General features: G+C 40.2%; 1 protein-coding gene across 3 annotated transcripts in view; it reads left to right on the forward strand.

Annotated features, from left to right (window-relative positions):
- The window catches only part of LOC133499167 (ADP-ribosylation factor-like protein 15), a 131,483-nt gene that overhangs the window by 34,552 nt on the left and 71,723 nt on the right, over positions 1 to 25,208 (forward strand). For all 3 annotated transcript variants that reach the window (XM_061816816.1, XM_061816817.1, XM_061816815.1), the window contains exons 2-4: positions 12,040 to 12,184; positions 13,212 to 13,271; positions 23,692 to 23,900. In XM_061816816.1, the coding sequence (XP_061672800.1) occupies positions 12,040 to 12,184; positions 13,212 to 13,271; positions 23,692 to 23,900 (414 nt within the window). The remainder of the gene's footprint in view (positions 1 to 12,039; positions 12,185 to 13,211; positions 13,272 to 23,691; positions 23,901 to 25,208) is intronic.

Below are 25,208 nucleotides of genomic sequence, written 5' to 3' on the forward strand. Positions count from 1 at the left end.
GTATCAAGGTCCAGAAAGTGAGCCACATCGGCCGGGGGGCTCCACAGGTGTTCCACCGTTAGTGTGGTCGGTTTTTGGTCGGTTTTTGATCACAGTTGAAGAGATGATGCGTATTGTGGGGGGCGACGTCACACAATAGGCATCTTTCGACGATGTTGTTGTCGAGTCGATGCTGATAGTTGTTGTCCTTGTGACACCAGCCTAAACGGAGTTGCGATAGCGTCGATCTCACAGACCACGAGAGTTGTCTTTCGGATTCGGCTAGTGGACACGATGTTGGGTTTGTAGCCAGCGATCCCGTCAGCTATGGCGGTTTGATGTATCGCCGAGAGGCCAAGCCTGTAGTCCTCTGCATCGACGGACGGCCAATAAATGTACTGCTCGATCGATGACTCGATATCTCGGATGGTTTTGCGCAACGTTCTGGGGGACGCTTCTTGCCTTGTCACCTTGTGATTAGGATGTCCGGCGAGGTAGCACTGTTTAAAACATCCTACAGCTGAACAGGCTAACTGGGAACAGGTGAGGGTGCCATGATTGGGTATAAAAGGACCTTCCCCGAATTGCTCAGTCATTCACAAGCAAAGGTAGGGGAAGGTTCATCTCTTTGTGAACAAGTGCATGAGAATATAGTCAAACAGTTTAAGGACAATGTTCCTCAACATACAATTGGAAGGAATTTAAGGATTTCATTATCTACGGTCCATAATATCATCAAAAGGTTCAGAGAATTTGGAGAAATTATTGCACATAAGCGTCAACTGGACTAATGAAAAGTGTAAAAATGTTCTGTGTTCCAACAAGTCCACATTTCAAAGAGTTTTTGGAAATTGTGGACGTCGTCCTCCGGGCCAAAGAGGAAAAGAACCATCCGGACTGTTATGGACGCAAAGTTCAAAATCCAGCACATGTGACTGTATGGGGCTGTGTGCCAATGACATGGGTAACTTACAGATCTCTGAAGTCACCAGTGCAGCTGAAAGGTACATTAAGGTTTTAGAAAAACACATGTTGCCATCTAGGCAATTTCTTTTTCATAGACGCCCTTGCTTATTGCAACAAAACAGTGCCAAACCACTTTGTGCACGTGTTACAACAGTGTGGCTTTCTAGTATGTAGAATGATGGTGCTAGACTGCCTTGCCTGCGTGTGGCGCATTATGAAGCAAAAAATACACTGGAGACCCTGGACTGTTGAACACTTGAAGCTCTACATAAAGCAAAAATGGGAAAGAATTCCAATGACAAAGCCTAAACAATTAGTGTCCTCAACTTCCAAACGTTTATTGAATGTTGTTAAAAGAAACAATGATGTAACACTGGTAAATATGACACTGTCCCATCTTTTTTTTGAATGTATTGCCACCATAAAATTCTCAGTTAATGATTATTAAAGACAAAGTTTATAAGTTTGAAGATTAAATATCCTGTCTTTGTAGTGTATTCAAGTAAATATGGGTTGAAGATCGTTTGCAAATCATTGTATTGTGTTTTTATTTAACACATCATTGGAATTGAGATAGTATATTTTGGGTAACTCTCCATGAATTTGCATTGTCCCTCATAGAATAATAGATCGGGAACCTACAATGAACCTGCCACGTGTCTGTTTCACTAATCTCCATATCTCAAATAGAAATTTGGAAAGTCTTGTCTTTCACATTAATTTGAGTTCAAATGCCAGACTTTGTTTATCAAACCAATTAAGTTGGGTTGGGTACTGCGTGGTTCTTGACTGTACAAGGTGCTCCCGGGGAAAGCCAGGGGGCGCTCTAACTTCACCGTAATTCTGTGCCGTGTGTGTGTGTGTGTGTGTGTGTGTGTGTGTGTGTGTGTGTGTGTCTGTATCTGTGTGCGTGAGTGTGTGTGTTCCATCCTGTCTCCTTGCCCAGAGACCTTAGCATTAGGGCAGTAGTGTCGAAGCTCTGAAATGAAGGCCAGACAGACAGAAGTGGGGTGAATGGATTGGGCAGCAGGGGTGATAGGAGAGAGTGAAAGAGAGAGACAGAGAGAAGGGGAGAGCGGAGATGTGGCTGCTGTATAAGGGGATAATGTGCCTGCAAAACAGTGACAAGAAAATCAGCTTTAAAAAAGGATAGGGGGTGGGGGCTGCATGTGGGCATAATAGTTTGTGGGTTGTTTTGTCCACTCAAGTAAGACACGGTCTACTTCCCCAGACGGGATATTGAGCTGGTGCAGACAGGGTCATCTTATTATTGCTCTACGTCTGTTGTTTCAATCCACTCCGTTTCTGAGATATCACCTTTTCAGCCATCCAAGTAAACATTGGACATATTCCACAATGACTGCATCCTTCCACACTACTCGAAGCGCATTGTTCAGGCACGGTGTGTCTCAATTCCCCCACAGGTTCTCGTTTACTCGTGTGTGTGTGTGTGTGGAAGGGTGGGTGGTTGCGAGTGTGGATGTGTGTGTCTGTTTGCACAGGGATCTATTTCTGATGTTGGGGGGGGGGGGGGTTAAGGAGTGGCACCTGTTTTAGTATCCTTAGTTAGCCATAATTTTTTAAGCATAATCTTAAATTTCATCGCCTGCGCCTATAAACAAGTGTGTTAAGATACTTGCCACCAAATGCATGCTTTGTCTATTTTATGTTGAATTTGTTTTTGCACAGGGGTCACTCACACCTGTGTGTCCCTGTAGCATCAGCTCACCCTTGCTGCCTGGTTAAAGGTGGCAACGCTGGCAGTTTGAGCCTTTCCACACATCCACACACACGTAATTTCTGAAGACTCCATGGCAGGCTAATACAGGCATTGACGAGGCCCTTCCACCTATGTGTAGAGCATTTTTACAATGCATGAGTTTGAGTCGACACATAGGATCAAAACATGAAGTATTATCTGTATGTTGTTAGTTTCTTCAAATAATTCTTCTGAAGTTCAGCACTTCATTTGAACGCAATGTTTTTATTTACTTGCTGTTATTTTGAAATTTACAGCCCTACCGTTATTTGGTAAATAAGAAAATTATCATATGTTTGACCAACCAGCCTTATTTGATAAAATTGGTACAATTGAGCAGAAACATGAAGAGCCAGGCAAGACATATTTAATTTTAGTAGTCATACACACCCCTGTCATATTGGAATGAAAGTGTAGGCTACACCTTTTTCACAACCTCTAGATGGTGGCATACATTTATAAAATGTGAATCTTCATTCCCATTTTCCCTTATACCTATGTATAATGCACACTATTGACTTTCAACAATTTTTTGGGAGAAAAAATATTCTGTTGTTATACTGTTGTAACACGTAGAATGTGGCTTGGCATTGATTGGGTAAACATTTTGGACATTTTGTTGTCCAAGTTAATTCAGCCCGAGGCGCTTCTTTGGGCAGATTCGCAATGGCGTCAGGGGGCCATTATTGTTGGCATTTTGAAAAGTATATAGTGTCCCTTTAATACGAGTGTATGTAACTTAAGAGGACTTATTTTTTTGTATTTCATATTTATTTCAGTGGGATTATAGAACACCATCATTTATTGTGAAGTTTTATCATCTTTGGAAACTGTTTTTGGTTTGCTTGTTTGAGTTGTCTTGAAGTTGTGACTCGTGCACATTACTGGACACCTTTGTGGCCCAATGTTAATATTGTATCAGTGTGAAAGCTAAAGCCTGTGGAACACTGATTATACATGTTTTTACAACAATACTTATATTATGCATTACATTATGTTTTTACAACAAAACCCAACTAGGTTTATAATTCCCTATGTAACTGTGGATGAATTAGCAAATCTTTCAGTTTTGTACGCACTGTCCCAGATACATTCCAGTAAGTAGGAGTGAGCTGAACTTTTTAATATTATCCCCGTTCTTTTTTTTTTCTCGCTAATCTCATCTCATTGTAGTGAGCCACTTCTTCCTTAATTTTCACATTTTCCTTATGATTAGTAAAAGTGATAAAGTAAAATATACGGTATGTGCAACCTCAAAAGCCTTACGGTTCAGGGGGAACCAGGGTTCATACAGCAAATTTCTCAGGACGTGAGTCGGCGACTATCATTTTCTCGCGTTGGTCAGGTCTCAGTTGGGAGCAGCTGCATTGTGGGGTGTGAAACGGCCCCAAGTGTACAGCGAACAAATGCTGAGAGAGACTTTATACATGCCTTTTACACCTCGGTTCCTTAAATTTATATTTGTGTCAACACAGAGTACAATAAAACAGAGGTGAGAGATTTTAGGCGTTGTGTGGCAGGGACACAAACATTGACACAGCATCAATTAAGCATGGGAAGAGTCCAGTGTGCAGCTTTGGGTGTCTCGCATGTCTCTCTGCCCTTAATGGGAATGGCATGCAGGACGCCCCATTGCACCCTCTTCCTCCCCTCACTGTACTGAACCACACTGGATCCCACTGTGCAGCCTCCCATCCAACTTCAAAGCAGCAAATAACAACAACAACTGAAGGGGGGGAGAAGATGAATGGGGATGAATGAATGTACCCCTCCATCCAACCCCCATCTCTACCTCCCAGTATATCCCCCTGCCTTCCCTGCCTACCAGTCTTCCTTCCCTGACTGGGCATTCTCCTGCCTGCCTCTGCTCTCTTTTTGCTGGTTTTGCAGGGCTATGTTGTGACTGTGCACATAGTAATCTCTTAGCGCCCCTCCTATGTCAGGATGGAGCCCCATATAAAGGACTGTCATTTTCAAAGGTCAGAAGTGAACCCTCCACACAAGTGTTGTCCCGACATGTCGTCTGGAAATATAACAAACGGCTTGCTTGCCAGTCCGTGTCTCATGTCCGACTGTTTGTGGAGATGATTCGCAGGCCCTGGTATCTTGCATGTCTTCCTTCCCCCTTCCATCCTGTTCTTTGCAAGATAACTCCTCGAGAGCAATGTTTCACAACCTTTATCAGGCCAAAGCATATATTGCTGGCGGAAACCTTGTGTATACAAAACCATCACTTTTTAACAAACCAAAAAGGCATTTGTAGAGCTTTTAAACATGGCATCGTCAAAGAGTGCAAGCCATTTCCCTAACTTTATATTGGTCAATAATAAAAAAAAAAAAACAACACGCACATTACAATTGAACAATAGTAGTGGTGTGTGAAAAAATATGAACATGGGAGATTTGGGCTCAATGGCAGTGATATTTTACATGTGGAAAATCTCATTGCATACCATCAAACAAAAACAATACGTTGCTGTGGTATTTATTATATATATATATATATATATATATATATATATGATCAAATACATTATTTGTTGTTAATATTATGTTATTAATAAGTGAAATTGGATGATTTCCTACAGTCGACTGTTTCCAAGTCACCCACTTATTTCTTTGCAAGTAGCCAGTGAAACCACGCAAAGCTTTCCCCTCGTTACCACAATGAATACATATTTAAGTCTGTCAAGCTCATCTTGTATTACGTATAATTATATGAAGTGGTCAAATATCCAAATTTAAACATAATTTACCTGCATACAACTATGCATTTCTGTTTCATTGTTGCTATTTGACTTCTGCTATTATTGCACTTGAAGATACCTTCTCATGGCTCGTCTCATGGGGATGTTTTTAACATTATAGTAGCAGCTCTGCAACATGTGTGACCACACTAGAGTGGTAGCCATAGCCTTGGGAATGCCCAAACTGCCTGCATGACTTAGTCACTAACCACGTGACAGTTCTAAAATAAATAAACTAGATTTCAAATTCAAACATACAAGACTGCAGCAAGGAACGTCCCCGGAGAAAACAAGATTATGTCAGTGATATATTAATTAGTGGATCTGATTAAGTACATCATTGATCGGTTTGTGAATTTAGACATTACAGCTGATCTCAAAATTTGCATGAAAATGCAAATTATCAGCCAATCCAATCAAGATTGGTGTAAAATCGAGTTTACATACTTTAGGACTATCAAGTGCAAATATTTTCAGCATATGACCTGTTGTGTAATCTACATATTTCATCGTCAAACACTTGAGCAGTCATTTATTTGTATATTTATTTATCTACCTAACTATTTATTTATGAATGAATGAATTGATTTATTTATTTGGTGGAACAGTGGGATGACTAGAGTGTTAGTTACGATTAGAGTGTTAGTCTCACAGTTCTGGGGACCGGCGTTCAAATCCCAGCCCTCGGGCACCCCGGTTTCCTCTCACGACCCAAAGACATGCATTGATTGGAGACTCTAAATTTCCCTTAGATGTGATTCTGAGTCTGAATGGTTGTTTGTTTGTTTGTTTGTGCCCTGGGATTGGCTGGCAGCTTGTTCAGGGTGGACCCCACCTCATGCCTGAAGATTGCTGGGATAGGCTCCAGCACTCCCACGACCCTTGTGAGGATAAGTGACCCAGAAAATTTATTTATTTATTCATTTATTTATTTTACTAGCACCAGAGTTGTCTATTGGAATCATTTATTGGTGGATCAGTTCAAACCGTTTCCAGTTATTAAATCAAGCTAATAAAACAATTTAAAAGTCTGTTACATTTCAGTGATTGGTATTTTATTTTAATATTTATTTTCCAGTAACTTATTTAAGGTCTTATTTCTGTGCAGTTTTTAGTCGCGAATATTCATTCCAGTTTATTTAGTGAACTTAACAGGTGTGTTTGATTAAAATTATATAATTACGAACGCGCATATGGTCATGAAAAATGCATTTTTCACAAGTTGGCATATTGAAGCACCCACCCAGGTGCTTCCTTTAAGGGGCTATTTTAGAAACAGAAACGCTACTATCAAAGTGAACATTCACAACATAATAAAAACAAATGTAGACCACAGTACGTGACCTTGTGACAACCCTGATGTGCTGCAGTTATTTCACAAGGGAGAAGAAAGCTCCTCCATAGAAACTGGACGCTCGGTTGGGTGCCTCAATTTGGACTATGCTCTCATTCATGTCTCAGGCCAGTTTAATGTCCTATGGTGTCCCAACGGTAGCCACGGAGTACGGGAGTGAAACATGAACCAGTCTGCTGCGGCGGTAGCGGCTTCCCTCTAACCTACATTTATTACCTCTAAAAATACAAAAGGGGTTTCTAAAAAGAGCTTGGCTCCTGTTATGTCCGACCACAGCAGGTGTATTTACGACACGGCGGGTTATAACTCTTTGGCAGGATAGTTTTCACATTTATTTTTCAACTCTATTTGATAACGGCTCAATTCAGCGCACTGAGCATTTTCCATTGCTCCGCAACCCAAACATGGACGTGAACCCTTGTAAAGGTGGAGATCAACAGACGGTCATCTGAGGTCAGCCTCTGCATTGGCGTTGCGTTTTCTGCTTTTTAATTTGGTGTCCAGAACATTACTAAACGCTTTTCAAAAGTAGGAATGTAAAACATCCCAAATGGTATCAACGAACATTTCCCTCACAATTTACAGTACATAATGGTTTTAAGTTTGATATAGTGCTGCTCTGACCTTGACACAAACCAAACTCCATCAAACAGTTGTGTCTTAAGTCACCCGTACTTCTTTTTAAGCTCTGGTCCACTGCCAGCGGCTCAGTTATATGACCCATTAAAATCCTGGCATCTTTTTTAAGTCAGAAGTACGGGGTCTGTTTTTTCCCCGCATTTTAAAAAAATATATATTATGCCTTGGTAGGGGACCATCAGGAGGTGGGGGGATGAAACATGGCTGTGATATTTATATTTTGCAATTTTTGTCATTTGCATAAAGCTCGGCCACTCAGTTTTCATAGTAACAATGAGGTAATGTCTCGGCCGACCTTTCAGGGAAACACAATTCAGATATGCCCAATTTTACAAGAGACAGACAATCAATAAAATATATTTAATAGAAAGGGTTTTGGCAGGGGTGCACAATGCTTTTATTATAGACATGTTTTTAGTGCATTGTGTCCTCAGAACAGTTTAATAACATTCTTAATATACCAGTGTCATTTTGATAAGGCTCTACAGAAGCATCAGTCCTCATTTACAGTATACACAGTTCATTTGCACAAATTTATTTAACTCGTGTTTCGACAGTTTCACACAAAACATGTGACTCATAAATATCTTACTATGTACTACTGTAGTACTACCTTTTTTTTTTTGTTCTTACTCTACAAATAAGTTTAGAACCCCCTTTGACTATGTGTATGCACAAATAATCAAGGATCAACTTTAGAAAGAATGTTAACCACACTTGTCTTTTTACCCAAGATGCTAAACATATTGTTACTACATTAATTTAAAAAAAAAAAAATCCCAGCCCCGCCTGTGTGGAGTTTGCATGATCTCTTTGTGTTCTCTCCGTGCCTGCGTGGGCTTTCTCCGGGCACTCTAGTTTCCTCCCACATCCCAAAAAGATGCCTTCATGAGAGACTCCAAATTGCCATTAGGTGTTATTATGAATGCAACTTTTCTGTCTCTATGTGCCCCGCGATTGGCTGGCAACCAGTTCAGGGCGAACCCTGCCTCCTGCCCGATGACAGCTGGGATAGGCTCCAGCACTCCCACGACCCTCATGAGGATAAGCAGCTCAGATAATGGATGAGTGAATGGACATCCAAACTAGTTGAATAGTGCTGGAATTACTACAATTTATATATGTCCTCCGCTTTTAAGGGTCCAAAAATAATAGCACAATTGGCCGCTCAGCTGTTCCATGGCCATATGGGCATGTATGGCTGCCATTGGAACTCGTTCCATTGCATGCTGGATATTAAAGGTCAAAGGGTAAAGGTTAAAGTTTTTTGGGGGGTCATTTCATAGTAGTACAAAAGAAATGAAATAGTACACTGTAATGACGATGTGACTGCTGACGAAAGCAGAATTCTTGCACACTCATGCTTTGGGGTGTACCAATCCAGTCTTTGAGATGGGGGAAAAAAAAGGAGTATCTGATATGACTGGTTATACAAGCAGTTTCTTGCCATGCTTTGGCGCACCACTTTTATCCAGCAGCGCCTAGACAGCACGTGATCATAATAACAACTCCCTCAGGTGCTAACATAATTATAAGTAGGAAGGAGTCAGAATGAGTTTTGGTTGTTTAAAGACGTGTATTGACGCGTCAGTTGAAGTTGACTGTAAAACTAAACTCATTCAAGAGAATTACACTCATTGAAATTTCAAATACATCACAATCATCGTTTCTTCCTTTGTTTTTGGTCACAAAAATCGCCAGCTCTTACCGTTGATAAGCCGGCGAAAATTAGCATTGAAGTCAGCAAAATACAAAATAAAATGATAATATTGGTACACAAACGCAATATAACCACATACAAATGCAACCGAACAACATTCTCTGGCATATATTCTTTAAAAAAAAAAAATGTTGCAATAATTTCATTGGTCCCAGTCACACTAGCAGTGTGTATCTCATTGAGTGTGTCACACTGCCCCTCAGAGGCAAATATGTGGACAGCAGCAACAGCGATTGTCAAAACTAACACCCAGTTGCATCAAGAAGTTCTAAAGTGTTTTGTCACACCTGTAGAAAGAAAATGATGTTCCCACTATATAGTAACAGTAAAAAAGAAATGAAAAAACTGAATTGATCTTTATTTTGCACTTAAAAAGTAGGCTTATACGATCAGGATTTTTTTTGGGACCAATCAGCAAGTTAAAAAACAATAACTGATCGCCGCTCTGATCACAACCGATAACATGTTTTTTCACTGACAAGAGTTGAAATGAACTTTATTGGCATCATATAGTTACAGTATTACGCCACAAGACGTGACAAGGCTAAAAATAAACCAGGTTTTCGACTTATACGTGATGGGAACGTGGAATAAATATCTTTTGCGTATCGAATCAATGACGTCATTGTTTTGATCGGTGAATTATGACATGAAAGCGGTCAATCAGCATAAAATGCTAATTATCATCTGCTCCCGATCAAACTGATCAGATGAGTGTAAAGTTTATTAAAAAGTGTCATTGGTATTTATTATTTATTGTGGTTGTTCTTCATGGTTTTCATTTGAGCTATTTAAAGCTAAGCTATTTAAATGTCAACTATGATTGTATTTAAGTTAAATAGTTATGTTGCAATTTATATATATATTTTTGTTCGCGGGTTTTATTCTATTTTCAGGATGCCCTAATGTATTTTTATACGTTGTATTTAATTTTAGTATCTTATTTTTGAAATTACTATATGAAACCCATTGGTTATCAATAAATTGGTCAGTTTTTCTCAAACCTACTGTTGCTGAGTATTGTTTTTTTGTTTGGGTCATTCCACTTCATCAAGCCTTTTCTAACATTCCATTATTGCTATTTATGGATCAGAGAAAATTCAAGACTACAATATCGCAATCATATTGAAGTGAAATAGTTGGATCGTCACATCACAAGTCACGCTTGAAGTTTTAGTGCCTGACACAACACACTCTGGATTGCTGATCTTTGGGAGCCCATCTGACAGGGGTGGGCTATCTCTTGAGTCTCTCTAAGTCAGTAAAGGCCTTCGGATGTATTTATTTTTCTCCTGTGACTCTTTTGACCAAGCTCCCTCTCGTCAATCTTGCCGCTGTCACGGGGGGGCCAGAGGTTGGAGCTACCATTTCGGTCATTCGTAGTGACTCCATGTGCATGGGTCGGGGTGCTGGGTCAGGCACACGGTGCTTCTTTAGTATGGATCTCTTCTGAAATCCGCACTGTACACAAAAGGAAGAAGTTTGTCTTCACTCACTGCTAGTGTGAAACACTTTTGGTACGTGATCAAATGGGTGAACACATGTTAATCACCCAAATCAACTTGGTTGCTACACATTTATCACTTTTGTCTGTTATCACACAGGAATGACAGCTGAGGGCAGATTTCACCCAAAACAAGACACTTACATTTTGCCTCAGGGGAACCTAGCTGAGAGGTGGTGTTCGAGATTGTAGCGTCCAAACTGATGAAAGAGAATAGCACAAGCTCATCAAACCATCTTTTTACGTGTTCTGGATGTGTGTGTTTCTGATCTTCCTATTTCTCTGGAAGTTGCCTGTTTGAGGAAGGTTTCCTGTTTGAGCTGACTGGTGGGTTCACGAAGGAGTCGGGGGGGGTCGTGTTGCTCTGTCAACGTCTGGTTCTGTTGAAGCAGATTCCCCGCATCTTCATCAAAAGGCAGTTCTGTTTCAGCAGAGCTCTGAAAATTGACCCTAATGGTCACCGATGTCGGGGGGTCCGCACAAGAATCAAGGCCTCTCCGCTGTGAGCTGATATTTGAACGAAAGCAAGAGTTGGATCTCATCATATTAGTCAGTCTGAGAATGAGGCAGGGTTAAAGTGCAGCCTCCATCTCATGACAAGAAGTCAGCGTTAATAAAATGGGTTTGATAGGAATTTTTCATCTACGTTTTGTTTTCATGGATGCTGAGGTTTTTCATGACATGACTGAGCACACCTGGATTATGTGCTTGCGGTTTGTGTACGCTCGCATGTTTTTCCTTCCTGTCAGAATTTGATTGAACAGGATAGCAGTGTTTTAAACGGGGTCGTCACATGACAAGAGCCGTAAGCTACCTTGTTTTGATCTTCTTCCACCTGAAATGTGATATAGTAGATGGTAAGAGTCACGGTGTGTCTTTGTTCTACCTTGGCCAGACTGATTCCTGCCTTAATAGTTAAAGAAAAAAAAAAATACAGATGCCTCCACACAAGTTAAAAAGATCTCATTCACGGGTCACACTGCATTTGCCCCTTAATGTCTCACAGCAGGCCCAGGCCGTGATTCATTGAGTGTCAGGTCTGCCTCTGGCTGACATAAGGGCCCAATCAGACAGGGTACACACACAAACACACGCACTGAAGACCAAGAATTTTAGCCAGCACCTCGATGCAGCCATTGTCTTCATTTCCATTCACATTAGAATTTAACAAATCAAAGTTGTGGCATTGTGTCATGGTGCAAATACTCTTTGTTTTTGTTTTTTAATGTAGTTTTTCAACCCACACAACCCACGAGTCTTCCTTCAGACCTCTTGTGACTCCACATCCAGAACCTAATTACTATCCCAGTCGAGTAGAAGAATTTGATCTATCCTCCAGTCAATTCATGGTCATGTTTGTTTTCGTTTCAGTGTTTCCGGGCACTGTGCTGTAAAGGACCGCCACCGCCAAGACCGGAGTATGATGTGGTGTGCATTGGCCTGACAGGTGCTGGAAAGACAAGCCTGCTCTCACGACTCTGTAGTGAAGGCGGTGACGGAGTTGTTCCCACCACAGGTATGTGGAATATACATTTGGACGAGAAGATTAAATATGTCACCTTTGCCTTCCAATAATCAGTTTGCAAGCTTTGAACAGCTCGAACACTTCTATGATACTTTATGCTGTCCTTCAAATTTGAACCAACCCACTTAGTGTAGATTTCCATTGTGGCGGGAGGGGCAGAAATGCTGTTGCAAGCTACTGGCCAATACGCAGATTCCCCCCTCGAGTCCAGTGGGAAGCGGGTATTATGTACGTCCAGAGGAGGAGGCTTCGTGGTGAGCGCAGGAGTCTCCTGGTAGTCAGCGCTCCGCTTTCCATACACGTAATGCAATCCCTCAAGGTCGCCAGCATTCCTCTCCCCTTCTCTGGCTTTGTCAGCAATCAGCGTTGAGCTGTTGCAGGAATACCATCTTAAGTTTAGTAATTGTGTACCTTAACTGGGAGTAATGCGCTGCCTATAACCACCAAGTGCATCTTTTGAAATGGGCTCGTTCGAAGGAGGGGGAATCTGTCTGCACCTGTCATAGATAAAAAATGTTTGTTTGTACAGTATAAAAATATTTCAGTCACATTCTCTGAAATTACATTTAGCTGTCAGCACCATGTCCATCTGCCAAAATCAACTGGGCTGCCATTTCCCACCCACGTCTGGCTTCATAGTTTTTCCCTGCTGTAATGCTCTTAAAACCACGTCACAATCCAATAACATGTCTTTCTGTCTAGAAAAAGAAATCAATATAATATGGACTTTATCCAGATGCAATCTCGACTCCCCATTGTGTTTTCTGGTCTACTTTTGTTCCCACCACCACACATGTTACATCCAGCAAAAATACAGCACACCTCTCTGTTTAGCTTGTATTGTTTGTATAGCCCCAACTTGGACTCTAAAAAATTGTGCTTTTACGTCATGCAAATATGTTTTCAATCTGTGTATGCATCTGCCGGCACTGAAATCCCTTGAGGGATTTTGGGAATATCAAGGAATAATACAACCATATTTGATTCTCGTTACAATGCCATTTGTTTTTCTCCTTAGGTTTTAGCATCAAAGCAGTGCCATTTCCTAATGCCATCTTGAATGTAAAAGAACTTGGAGGTGAGAAAATTTACATTTGTTCTTTCTTTCATTCTTATGCTGATAATAAAGATAATTTACTCATGTCTAAAATTAATGTAATCTAATAACACAAATTGAGGGAATATAGGCAAATACTATGGTCTAGAGTTTCCTGGATTGCGAAGTAGAGAGGATTTACTGTATATTGTAATTTACTGTAAACATTTTTTGTGTCTTCTTCTATAAATGTGTGTCAACAAACAATGCTCTTCCCCTATAGATGTAGTAAGTAAATAAGCATCCCTGGCCACTTTTTGTGTAAATACAGTATTTGATTTTGCTGTATTACAATGATATTTTACATCCATCCATTTTCCAAGCTGTTTATCCTCACAAGGGCCGCGGGAGTGCTGAAGCCTATCCCAGCTGTCATTGGGCAGGAGGCAGGGTACACATTGAACTGGTTGCCAGCCAATCCCAGGCCACATGGAGACAGACAACAGTCGCACTCACAATCACACCTAGGGGCAATTTAGTGTGTCCAATTAATGCATGTTTTTGGGATGTGGGAGAAAACCGGAGTGCCCATAGAAAACCCACGCATGCATGTGGAGAACATGCAAACTCCACACAGGTGGGGCTGGAATTTGAACCAACACTCTGCAGCTGTTCCACTGTGCTGTACCCCCTGATATTTTACAATATAGCTTTTTTTTTTATTTTTTTTATTTTTTTTGCAGTTATACCTCAATGTGTACCATAATTTTGTCATCCTTTTGTGTCAATCCTTCTTAATTGATGACCAACCATGTTACGTTTGTACATCCATCCATCCATTTTCTTAGCCGCTTATCCTCACAAGAGTCACAGGAAGTGTGAGAGCCTATCCCAGCTGTCAATGGGTAGGAGGTGGGGTACACCCTGAACTGGTTGCCAGCCAATCGCAGGGCACATGGAGACGAACAGCCGCACTCACAATCACACCTAAGGGGAATTTAGAGTGTCCAATCAATGTTGCATGTTTTTGGGATGTGGGAGGAAACCGGAGTGCCCAGAGAAAACCCACGCAGGTACGGGGAGAACATGCAAACTCCGCACAGGCGGGTCCGGGATTGAACCCGGGACCTCAGAACTCTGAGGCCAACGCTTTACCAGATGCTTCACCGTGCCGCCTACATTTGTACATTAATTTTCAAATTCTAAGTTTGTTTGTACGCATAGGGAAGGAAAAGCATGTTTTTCTACCTGCAGTTGCGTCACACACGCGGGCACACCCTGACATTTGTGTACATCCGTAAGACCTGTTGATGTTTTTTTTCCGAGTGGCTGTGTGTGATTTAAACGGTGTGGTTCCTGGAAATACACGGCACTCGAGGAAGCCTTTTAACAAGCACAGATGGAGGCTCTTGATGTGGAGAAGAGTAAACGCATGAAAGGCAATGGAAGCACCTCCCTTTTCCTTAAAGGGAGTCTGGGGCGAGGGATGCATCGGCGGTGAAAGTTCTACAACCGGGTCTGCAACCCAAGATATGTTTTGTTGAACGTTGTTATGATTGATGTTGTTTTCTGCACATTCTCCACGTGACAGGTGCACTCTGTTTGAAGGCTCACCCAACATAGCCTCCTGAGAAGATAAAACACATGTACAGTACATACAAAGACACACTGGGGGACCACCAAGGCAAGTGCTACCAAATTTGGACAGAACACATTGGAGGGGGGGTTCGAAAGAGGTTTTTCTGGTTTGAGTCAAAGCTGATCTGCTGGGTCTTCATTGTGGTTGAAAATAACAGTTGTCGTGCGGATGACACTCATGATTTAGAGGCGTTAGTGTGTATATTGAAATCGAATCACTCGTTTTCTGTGTTCCCGCCTCCTAGCAACCTCACTCCTTTGTATTTCTGTACTTGTAAATACAGTGGAACCTTCAGTAGGACACAATCCACTCTGCAATGCTGCTTGACATTCAAGTTGTTCTAATACCTGATGTTGCCTTATTAAACTCTTAAATATTGTAAAGGCACTATTTGAAGTAACATTTTGAGATTCTTAACGATCGTAAACATATTTAACTAAACGTTAAAGACTTCGCAGTAAAATTACACTCAAGTAAAACTACTTACCAATGCATAATGAAGAGCGAACAGAAAGGTGTTTGCAAAAGTTTGGTCTGGTTTATTATATAATACTATGAGTGCATAGTTCGCGGTTGCTTAGGAAAATTAATTTGTGTACATAATTTATATGACATGACTTATATTCCTAGAGTGTGGGCAGGCAAACTTCTGTGCGTCAGAGCCATATTTGATTTTTGAAATGGTGAGGGTTGAACCAATTAGTCAATGAGTTGTTTTTATTACTATGCATAGACGTTGAACACTTAAAATGGTATTTTTGGCCCCTCAAGTTCCATTTTGCCAATTTACAGAGGTCAGAGCAGGCGACTTTGAGTCATCACACGTGTTGGCCAGTTGTGCCAGTATGCCCATCTTGGCGCATACTGGTCTGCCAAATTGGCAAACACGCCAGTAAGCCTTGCGCTTGCACGAAAATCAGGCTACACTCCCATTTGCCCTGTGGTGCATGTTGTGCAATTTACACAAATGGAGTCCATTATTTATAATTTTGCACAGACAACTGTGTACTAATTCGATTCACCATCGAAGTTATTTAATGCAACATTCAACACTTCAGTTCCGTAATTAAAAAAAAAAAACAGCCATGAAGATGCTAAAAGCGTGTGGAAATATTTAATCAGAAATGAGACCTGTAGCAAGTCTATCTTCAAATAACATAAAATGATAAGTGAAATAGAATCAAATACTGTTGAGCCTTCGTAATAGGGCCTGTCTTACAACAACACGCCAAACTGTCGAACACAAGATGAGACCAGCTGGTTTTGAAATAAGCGCAATCAAACCAAATTAAACTAATTATTTAATTTGTGTGATGCCATAGTGAGCAACTTTAGCACAGCTTCCTCACATTTCTGAGGACTCAGGTTGAAATCCAGCACCCCGTGTGGCATTTGCATGTTCTCCTCATCTCTGTGTGGCTATTCTCTGGGTACTCCTTTTTCCTCCGATATCCCCAAAAACATCCACTGTAGGTTTTTTGGAGACTACGTATTATTCGTAGTAATGAATGTGAGTGAATTTTTTTTTTTTAATGTGCCCTGCGATTGACTGGCAACCAGTTCCGGATGTACCCTGCCTCATGCCCGAGTTAGCTGAGATGGGGTCCAGCATATCTGGGACCCTAGTGAGGATAAGGGGGACCAAAAATGGATTGATGGATTTAACTTGTCTAATGAATAATACATGAATCACAAATACACATTTTTACTTACCCAATTTTAGGAAAGAAAAACAGCTAAATAAACAACAACAAATGTTACAGGACTCTTAATTGTAAATGGTCAGTGGATCAGATGAAAAAACACCGCAACAACTTGCACTTCCAGAAAATTTTGGTTAAATTCCAAGTTGTTTAACTTTGAGACTTTCCACAAAATTCCTTGAGATTTTGTGGTTCCATCCATTGCAGCGGTGTCAAACAGGGTAGAAGCGCACATGTTTTGATGGTTTCCATTCAGGAAATGGGGTTGAGTTTGCCAGTAAAGGTGAAATATTGACATGTTTCCCGTATGTTTCATTGAGTGAAGGTGTACTCCTGTTCCAAATGTATGTAACGTACAGTAATGTGGCCTCTGGGGAGCTTCTAATCTTGCCTGTTCCATTTGTCAGTGTTCACAAGGAATCTTTCAGATGGTTTCCTGATTAACGACCCTTGCAACTTGCTCAATTTTATTTTCAGCTCCGTGACGATGGTTTTAAAATAAGTAAACATACATGCGCTAGTTTTGTGATATTTTGCATTACTTTGCAATGATGCGGATAAACAATACAAAATGAGAGGAAGTGGCACCAGTATGTCTATGCCGAAAAACATGCTCTACACACTACGTCTGTGGTCTGTGCTGCTCAGTCAGCCTTGACTAAGGCACGGCCAGAGCGATCTGTTAAAACCCAAGAAGCACTTTGTACAGTACTATGTGTATTTCTTCTTCTTTGCAAAGAAGGGCACCCTTGGATGCCTATGACGGTGAAAGAACTATGCATCAAATGTTGAATATAGAGTGGTTCAAAAGAGCATGGGAGACAGGGCTGCTGAATTAATTATTTGACTGTGGAGGATTGTGGCAAAGAAGTGTTGCATTTGACTTTTTGTTTACACACAGGAGAACAGAAAATAAATAAAGCAGCTTACCTTTATGGGAGGTTGAAACCATTTCTCAATAATAAACTGCTTTCATTTTTCCATAGAACTGTGGTTCTCAAACCTTTTTACACTAGGTACCATCTAAAGAAATACTATATGCTATTAAATGTCTTGTCTATCAATATTATTGTAAGGGGTGCCATTATTTGTAACCATGACCGTATAGACATCTTGACAGTTATATTTAAAAAAAATAATAATGAAATGTTTAAAAACAAGCAGTTCTTAGTTATTAAACACAAATAATATTCCACCTAAAAGTTAAATACAACTAAATTATAGTGCCTTTGTACAAGTTTAAGCCACTGTAACATTATACAGAGTTTGAACATGTAATTCAGTGAATTTTTCATGTGCCATATAAGAATGCCCATGGATTGATTAGGGCTGCATGATTATGGCCAAAATACTAATCAAAATTATTTCCTTTAAATTATGATTGTTCCTCATTATGGAAAAATCTTGAATATAATTTTTATTGCACTCCTTTTCAACAACTAATGGTTAAGTGTTCTTTAAAAAGAATATATTATAGCTAATAAAACATAAATGTACCGCAAAAAAATCTACTTCACCAAGGGCTAAATGTCCTATTACAAAGTGCAATCAGGAATTGCAAGTCAACAGAAGCAAATATTATGAAAAGGAATACATGCATTCTAGAGAGTGACTTGCCTCTCATTTTGTCATGAGACCAGTTAAGACCGAACCTTTAAATACCACATTTGAAAAGATAATTAAGAGTTGTACCTTGAAGGTTATCCATAATCAATTAACTTTCAAAAGTCACGCTCTTCTGCCAGTATTCTTCTTGTCTTACACACACAAGGACAGGAAATGTTATTGTGAACGCAGAATAAAATGCTATAAGCGTAAAATTCTATTTATCGGCCAATACCTATCAGGCCAATAAAAAATTGTGTAAAGTCGAGAGAAAAGCCATGCAGGCTCATGGAAAACATGCAAAATCCACACAGGCGAGGCCGGATTTGCACCTTGGTCCTCCTAAATATGAGGCAGACATGCTAACCAGTCATCCACTGTGCCGCCTAAATGCAACATTTTACTTTTACTTGAAAATTTTGTAAAGAAGAAACACCACTTTCATCCAAAACATAACAAAATGTAAGAATGGACTGTGGAAAAAGAATAGCTATGTCATTTGCAGTCATCTGTGTGTGCCTATAAAATGGAAGCATTCCAGCATACAATAATTCCACATGGAACTTAAGAAACATAAAAGAGGCTGTTTCGGTCTGTGTTTTCTAAATGTAATGCTCTATGCTCCATGCCAGTGGAATTCAAAAGGAGCAGGGAGAAAATGCAATCCCCAATGTATGCGTATCGCTAAAGACGAAAGAACTCAAATTGTGTCTGAATAATGAAACAGATGTCAGGATTGCGGACAAAGGGGGGTAAATTCAACTGTCAAAGTACAATATAACCAAATTAGTTATAATTAGATCATTATTGAACTCTGAGGCATTCGTGCTGTTGCATGTGGAAACAATGAAAGTTAATTTAAAAATTTATTGTGGCAGAATTTGCCAGAGTTTAATTTGTTAAAAAATATAGTTTTCAAGTAATACCATCTGGCAATGTCTCTATTTGCATGTTCCTTTTATATTTTAGTCTATTTGACATTTGTGTGTTATTAGACCAGTAAATCAGAATTTACTCTCCCGATCCTGAGTACTTGAGTAGTTTGTTCACTGAATACTCACTCTTATGAAACTAATTATTTGGAGTATGACTTATTACTTTCAAGTCCGTAATATTATTCTAAAGTAGCAATACTCTTACTCCTGAGTACAATCTATGGCTACTCAACCCAAATCTTAACCTACTAAATGATTTTAAATGGACTGAAGGATATTCAAAATGCAGGTGTCTATAAGATGCTGTGACAAAAAAGAACATTCTTATATATGTCCCATTTTTCAAGATAATCACAAAAGCAGGGGGTGGGGGGAAGCACCCCTTTGCAGGACGCCTTATCAATTCCATCCTGATGACCAATTCTGTGCAATCTGTATAAATAGATATATAAAAATATGTACCCAGCCTGTGCCTATGGAAAGACATCCACTAGATTTCCTGTTATGAAAGTAAAGAATTGTGATGACAATGCCTTATTTAGATCGCCTCTTCATCAGCTGTCATTGTATGGCATCAAAGCAGACTGTGAAATGGTCTGTCTAGACTTGACGTCACATCAGTCCAGCTCGCACGTACACGCACACACACACACACATGCGCACGCCATCTTCGCATCCCAGGATGATGTTGCCACCTCCATCCAAGTACCTGGCATTGGTCGAGTGACAAATACCTGTCAGATTTGTAATGGACACCAGTAGGGTCAACTGAGTGATACGTTTTGATTGCACTTGATTCAGTTCATCAGTTTTCCTGCAGTTATTAGAGCGACCTTATGACAAAATGAGAGGCAAGTCACTCTCTGGAACGCAGACTTACATCTGTGTTTATTCCTCATAAAACATCTACATTACTGAATTTAATTAGCATGCAATAACTACTGTGTGCAAGAGGCTGCATTTGATAACTTAGATGAGGTTTTTCAAGATCAAATGTGCAAAATTTATGGATGAAAATGTTTTTACATTAAAACGTATATGCAATGGTGGCATGGCGGGGCGCCTGGAAAGCGTTGGCCTCACAGTTTTGAGGACCCGGGTTCAATCCAAATCCTCCCTGTGTGGAGTTTGCATGTTGTCACTGTGCCTGCGTGTTTTTTTTCCAGGTTCCCTCCCACATCCCTAAAACATGCAACATTGATTGGACACTCTAAATTGCCCCGAGGTGTGGTTGTCTGTACCCCGCCTCCTGCCCATTGAGAGCTGTGATAGGCTCGGCACTCTCGCAGCCCTTGTGAGGATAAGCAGTTGAGAAAATGGATGGATAACATATTTCTGTTTTTAAAAAGTTTATTAAGAAAGATGCTGTCACCTGTTTACTGGCTGAAATGTCAGTTTCCTAATGTGATCAATGAGAGAGCGGGCCCACAGTGTGTCTGTGAAAAACATTAACCAATAGCCAATAAAGCTATTAAAGTTTCCCAAAGTGAAAGTGGAGAATTGCCTTCCAGCTTCAGACTAAAAAGGCCAGCATGTAAAATTTACTGGCAATCTTGAGGTTGAAGATTGTAACTGTTCAAACTGTCGAAGTTTTGTGTGACTTTTTGGGGAAAAATGGGAAAATTTCCTTTGAGTATCCCCAGTGGCCGGTTACTTTTTTTATGCCATGCTACAGTGTTGTGATAGCGTATGTGACCCCCAACTCGAGTTCTGATTTCCAGATCATGAAACTAATTTTAATATCACAAATACAACCCAAGTCAATATTGAAAGAGCAGTTTCTAAATGCAGAAAGGTAAGATTTTTAGTCAGTGCTAATTTTTTTTTAGAATTTTGATGATTGGAAACAATTTTAGTGAATTTGATGTTGTAAATCCACAATTTAGCTTTACAGGACTTTCATTGCAGTCTTATCATTTTTACAATATTACAATAGTAAATGGGAAAAACCTAATCTGGTTCATGTAGTCTTTCACATACATCTGCCAGAGGACTTAACGCAGTCCAGGACTTCCTGTTTACTGTTTACTTCCAAGCAGCTGTGTTTTCAACGTCGCAGGTCCGGATCCACCCTCGGCTCGTTCGTCAGCGAAGTAAGCAAACTGCCAGAACTGGCCAAAGACACCCCCAAAATTGCTCAGACTGTTTTTTTTTTTGTTTTTTGTTTTTTTTAATTTGTTCTCCTTCTTTCATTTAGTGAATCAACCTTTAAGTGAGCTGATTAGCTGCGTGTTCAAGAACAGTAGTCACAATTTTTTACACCTAATACCACTTCAGAAAATGTAGTTCAAAAATTGCTTAAATAATAATTCAATAAAAATGTATTCCACATAAATGAAAAAAATTAATACATTTTAACAACCAACAATTGTAAAAGATTAAATAGAATTGTATTGTATTGAAATATACTGGATTAAAAAAAAATTCAAGTCAAGTTATGCGCAGTTTCAACATTTGATTCAAATCAATCAAAGTGATTCTTTGCATAGCACTAGGTATGTGTATAATACTTTGAAAATCACTGTTCAGTATGATTTAATGTGACTGGCAGGTGCACAGTTTCAAAGCTGGAGTGAGTGAGACAATTTCGAGTTGGTTGGCAACTGTTGCTAAAGTCAAACAACAACCATATGCCAACTGTAGACCAAGATAAACAAGATGTACCGATCTGGCCTATATTAATAATCTCAGGAACAGTAATTTGTTTACGTCGGGATTTTCAGTATCTCACTGCAATGTTTTTTTTATTGAATTTCAACGAAATCGCTAAAGGAAGTTTTTCACAGTTAACATTATAGTCTTACTTATTTGTCCTGTCATCGTTGAAGCCTACTACATCCACCACTGAACAAGATGTGCTCGTTTTTAGCAATGTTCTTGTTTTTGTTTGAGTTGCAAAGGAGAAAAAAAACATCATTTTGCAATATTTTGCTAGGTCAACCATTGGGTGTCGACTCACAATCTACCTTCACCTTCAATTATGCTTAGCTGACTTGGGTGCACATCCAAATGAATTAAAATGTGTCACGTTGCTGAAATTATTCGAGTCCCTGTTTCAGCTTGTCTTCATCTGCTAGCGAGGGCTGACAAAGTATTTCTTGGCCGAGCGTGAGCTGGAGGGGCCGCTGGGTGGGCTGCTTTGACGTGTTTTCTCAGATCAGATGTTAAGCCATTTGATTCCACTGAGACCTCGTTTTGACCCCTCTTTGTTAACTCTTTACCCCTTTTCATCACTTTCAGAAGTGTTATAATTGTATACCGCAGATGAATACTGTATATTACGGTCCAAATGTAAACCATTTGGCTTGGAATTGCTGGCCTCGTGGCTGCGGTGTTTTCTTCGGAGAGGACCTCGCTCATCGAGTTAGAGGTCCAGGACAGCTGCGGTGGTGTGTAATGTAACAATTGTCCCATGGAACACACACACACACACACACACGCATAGCAGATTAGTCCTGTCCAAGCAAGAAAATAACTTATTTTACCATGTGTAGCCCTAATAGACAGCCTTGTCCTGTCCATTCCTATTCCTGCATTTGATTTCAGTCATTCAATACTTAATATAATGAATCTTTCATTTAGTCAGGACCCCCACAAGAACTTAAACACACCTTCTCGATTGTTGTTAAAATCTTCCTTCTAATCATAAAAGTAGTCCTTCAAGTTCCTATAATTTGCTGATTAGAAATAAGCAGTCAAATAGAAGAGAAAAGTAAACAATTCCAAGAAAGCTGTAAAACCTTATGTCCAACGTTTCCTTGGTGCTTCTCACATTATGTATTTGACTCATGATCTTGTGTTAAGGAGTCCTGCCATCACACCAATAGGTGGCAGAAGTTGCCAACGAGAGTCAGTGAGATGTGATGGACAAGGCAAAGATGAGAGGGTCACTCTCAAGTGGCACTTGGTCGAACAGCTTAACTCTTCAGCTCGAGGTCTCAGGAGCGAGCGGGAGGAAGGGAGGAAGGTGGAGTGAGCACATGGCAAATGGGGAGAAAAGGGAAAGGATGACATATTGGGCCTTTTTTGTGGATGTGGCAATTGCAAGCTCTTAATTTTGCATGTTTTATAGCTTTGTATTGGGATTTAACTACTCTTTACAATTTTTGTGCAGTGAAATGTTGAAAATCAACTGTCGTGAAATATATTGCAAGGATTGACGTCTCTTCCCAAATCAATCACCCAAATATGCGCCAAATGAAAGAACTATTTTTTTTCTTTATTGAAATTTATGACGGAAAAATAGTTTCCCGATGTGCACGTTCCCCAGAGGACCTTCGTTCCTATCCCTCTGTTGGAGATAAATGACATCCCAGAATGTACAGTTCATTTTTAGTGCAAAATACAATTGGAATTTTGACAGCATTGTTAGATTAAAAGTTATATATTTAAACCCTCTGCATGTGTTGAGCAGTGCAGATGGAAGCATTCCAGCATTAAAAACCAATAAAAAAAATAAGACTTCCACATCATTTGTTTGTTTTTTTTTTAGTATTCTTTCACATGCCAAAAGTGACATCAGTAACGACAATGACTTCCTCCAAAAGTTGACCATCTAATGACCCCACGTCCTTCCACAGGAGCTGACAACATCAAGAAATATTGGTGCCGCTACTACCAGGGTTCCCAGGGTGTCGTCTTCGTATTGGACAGCGCTTCATCAGACGAGGACCTTGAGGCGGCCCGTAATGAGCTGCACTCGGCCCTGCAGCACCCTCAACTTTGTACGCTGCCTTTCCTCATCCTCGCCAATCACCAGGATAAGCCCGCTGCAAGGACGCCAAACCAGGTACAGTGTTCCCCCTTTATTCAGGGGGGGTTTACGTTCCTCACAGCCCCGTGAATCACGGAAATCCGCGAATAATGGATGCAGTATTAATATACCCATTTTTTAATATACCTAAGTCTTAAACTTTCTCCAAAATGGACAGCATTCCTTATGTGCATAATTTTTGTGTGACTTATCTGCTGAAGTAGACTTTAAATACAGTGGCAGAATGCATGCCAGCACAGTTTTAGCATCTATGTAAACTACCATATGATGGCACTCACGAGGCAGTGAGAAACAATTGCATTTCACATGTGTAAGCAGAAGCAGTTTACATTGCCCCATTTAAGCAGATCATTACTGACAATGTTGTCCCAATTCACGGTGTCACATCAAAACTAAAATTAGCACACCACGATAATACTTATTATAAAATATGGTAAACTTGAAAAAGGAAAAAAAAAAACCCTGTAGAGCAAAATCCACAAATATGTGGAGCTGCGAAGGGTGAACTGCGAATGGGCAAGGGCACAATGTAACTTTCCCTTTCAGGCCACCACAGTACAAACTCTTTCGCCCATGTATGTTAAACAGATTTGACTCAAAATGGAACATGAAAGGAAATCGTTATCAACTTTATTCCGCTAGGTCCTAATAAAGCCTCAGACACACAACCTGGTATTAAACTGACTTTACACAAGCACAACCTCTCGATGAAATGTACAGGATGCAGACTATCGATTTATACCCTTGGGATATCACCAGCATTATGGTGGATGCATGTAATGTACGAGTCCAGGCTGCATTGTTTGATGGACCAATAGATTTATACAGGAAAGCGCTGATTACTTCTCGACTCTGATCAGAACACTGATTGGACATTGAGGTGGTGGCATTGCACTGACTTACTCTGAAAGTCAACATCACACGTTGAATAACATGGATATTCCATCTGCAGGGGAAACCCAATTATTTTAGCGTTGTGTTGGCCACTGTACCATATCCACACGCTTATTCAGCCGTTTAACCGACATTAGCAAGTTGGGATCATTTTCCAACATTTTATATTTCTCAAGTCATATTACATAATATTTTCAGTACCACTATATATTCACTAGGGTCGTGGGCCTGTTGGAGCCAATCCCAGCTATCTTTGGGTTAGAGGAGGGGTAGGCACTGAACTGGTTGCTAGCCAACCGCAGACCACATATAAAAAAAAAACCATTTGCGCACACATTCATGACTAAGTGTAATCTAGAGTCTTCAACTAACCTACCATGCATATTTTTGGGATGTGGGAGGAAACTGGAGTGTCCGGAGAAAACCCAC

The sequence above is a fragment of the Syngnathoides biaculeatus genome, chromosome 4 (genome assembly GCF_019802595.1).
Source record: "Syngnathoides biaculeatus isolate LvHL_M chromosome 4, ASM1980259v1, whole genome shotgun sequence".
Taxonomy (NCBI): domain Eukaryota; kingdom Metazoa; phylum Chordata; class Actinopteri; order Syngnathiformes; family Syngnathidae; genus Syngnathoides; species Syngnathoides biaculeatus.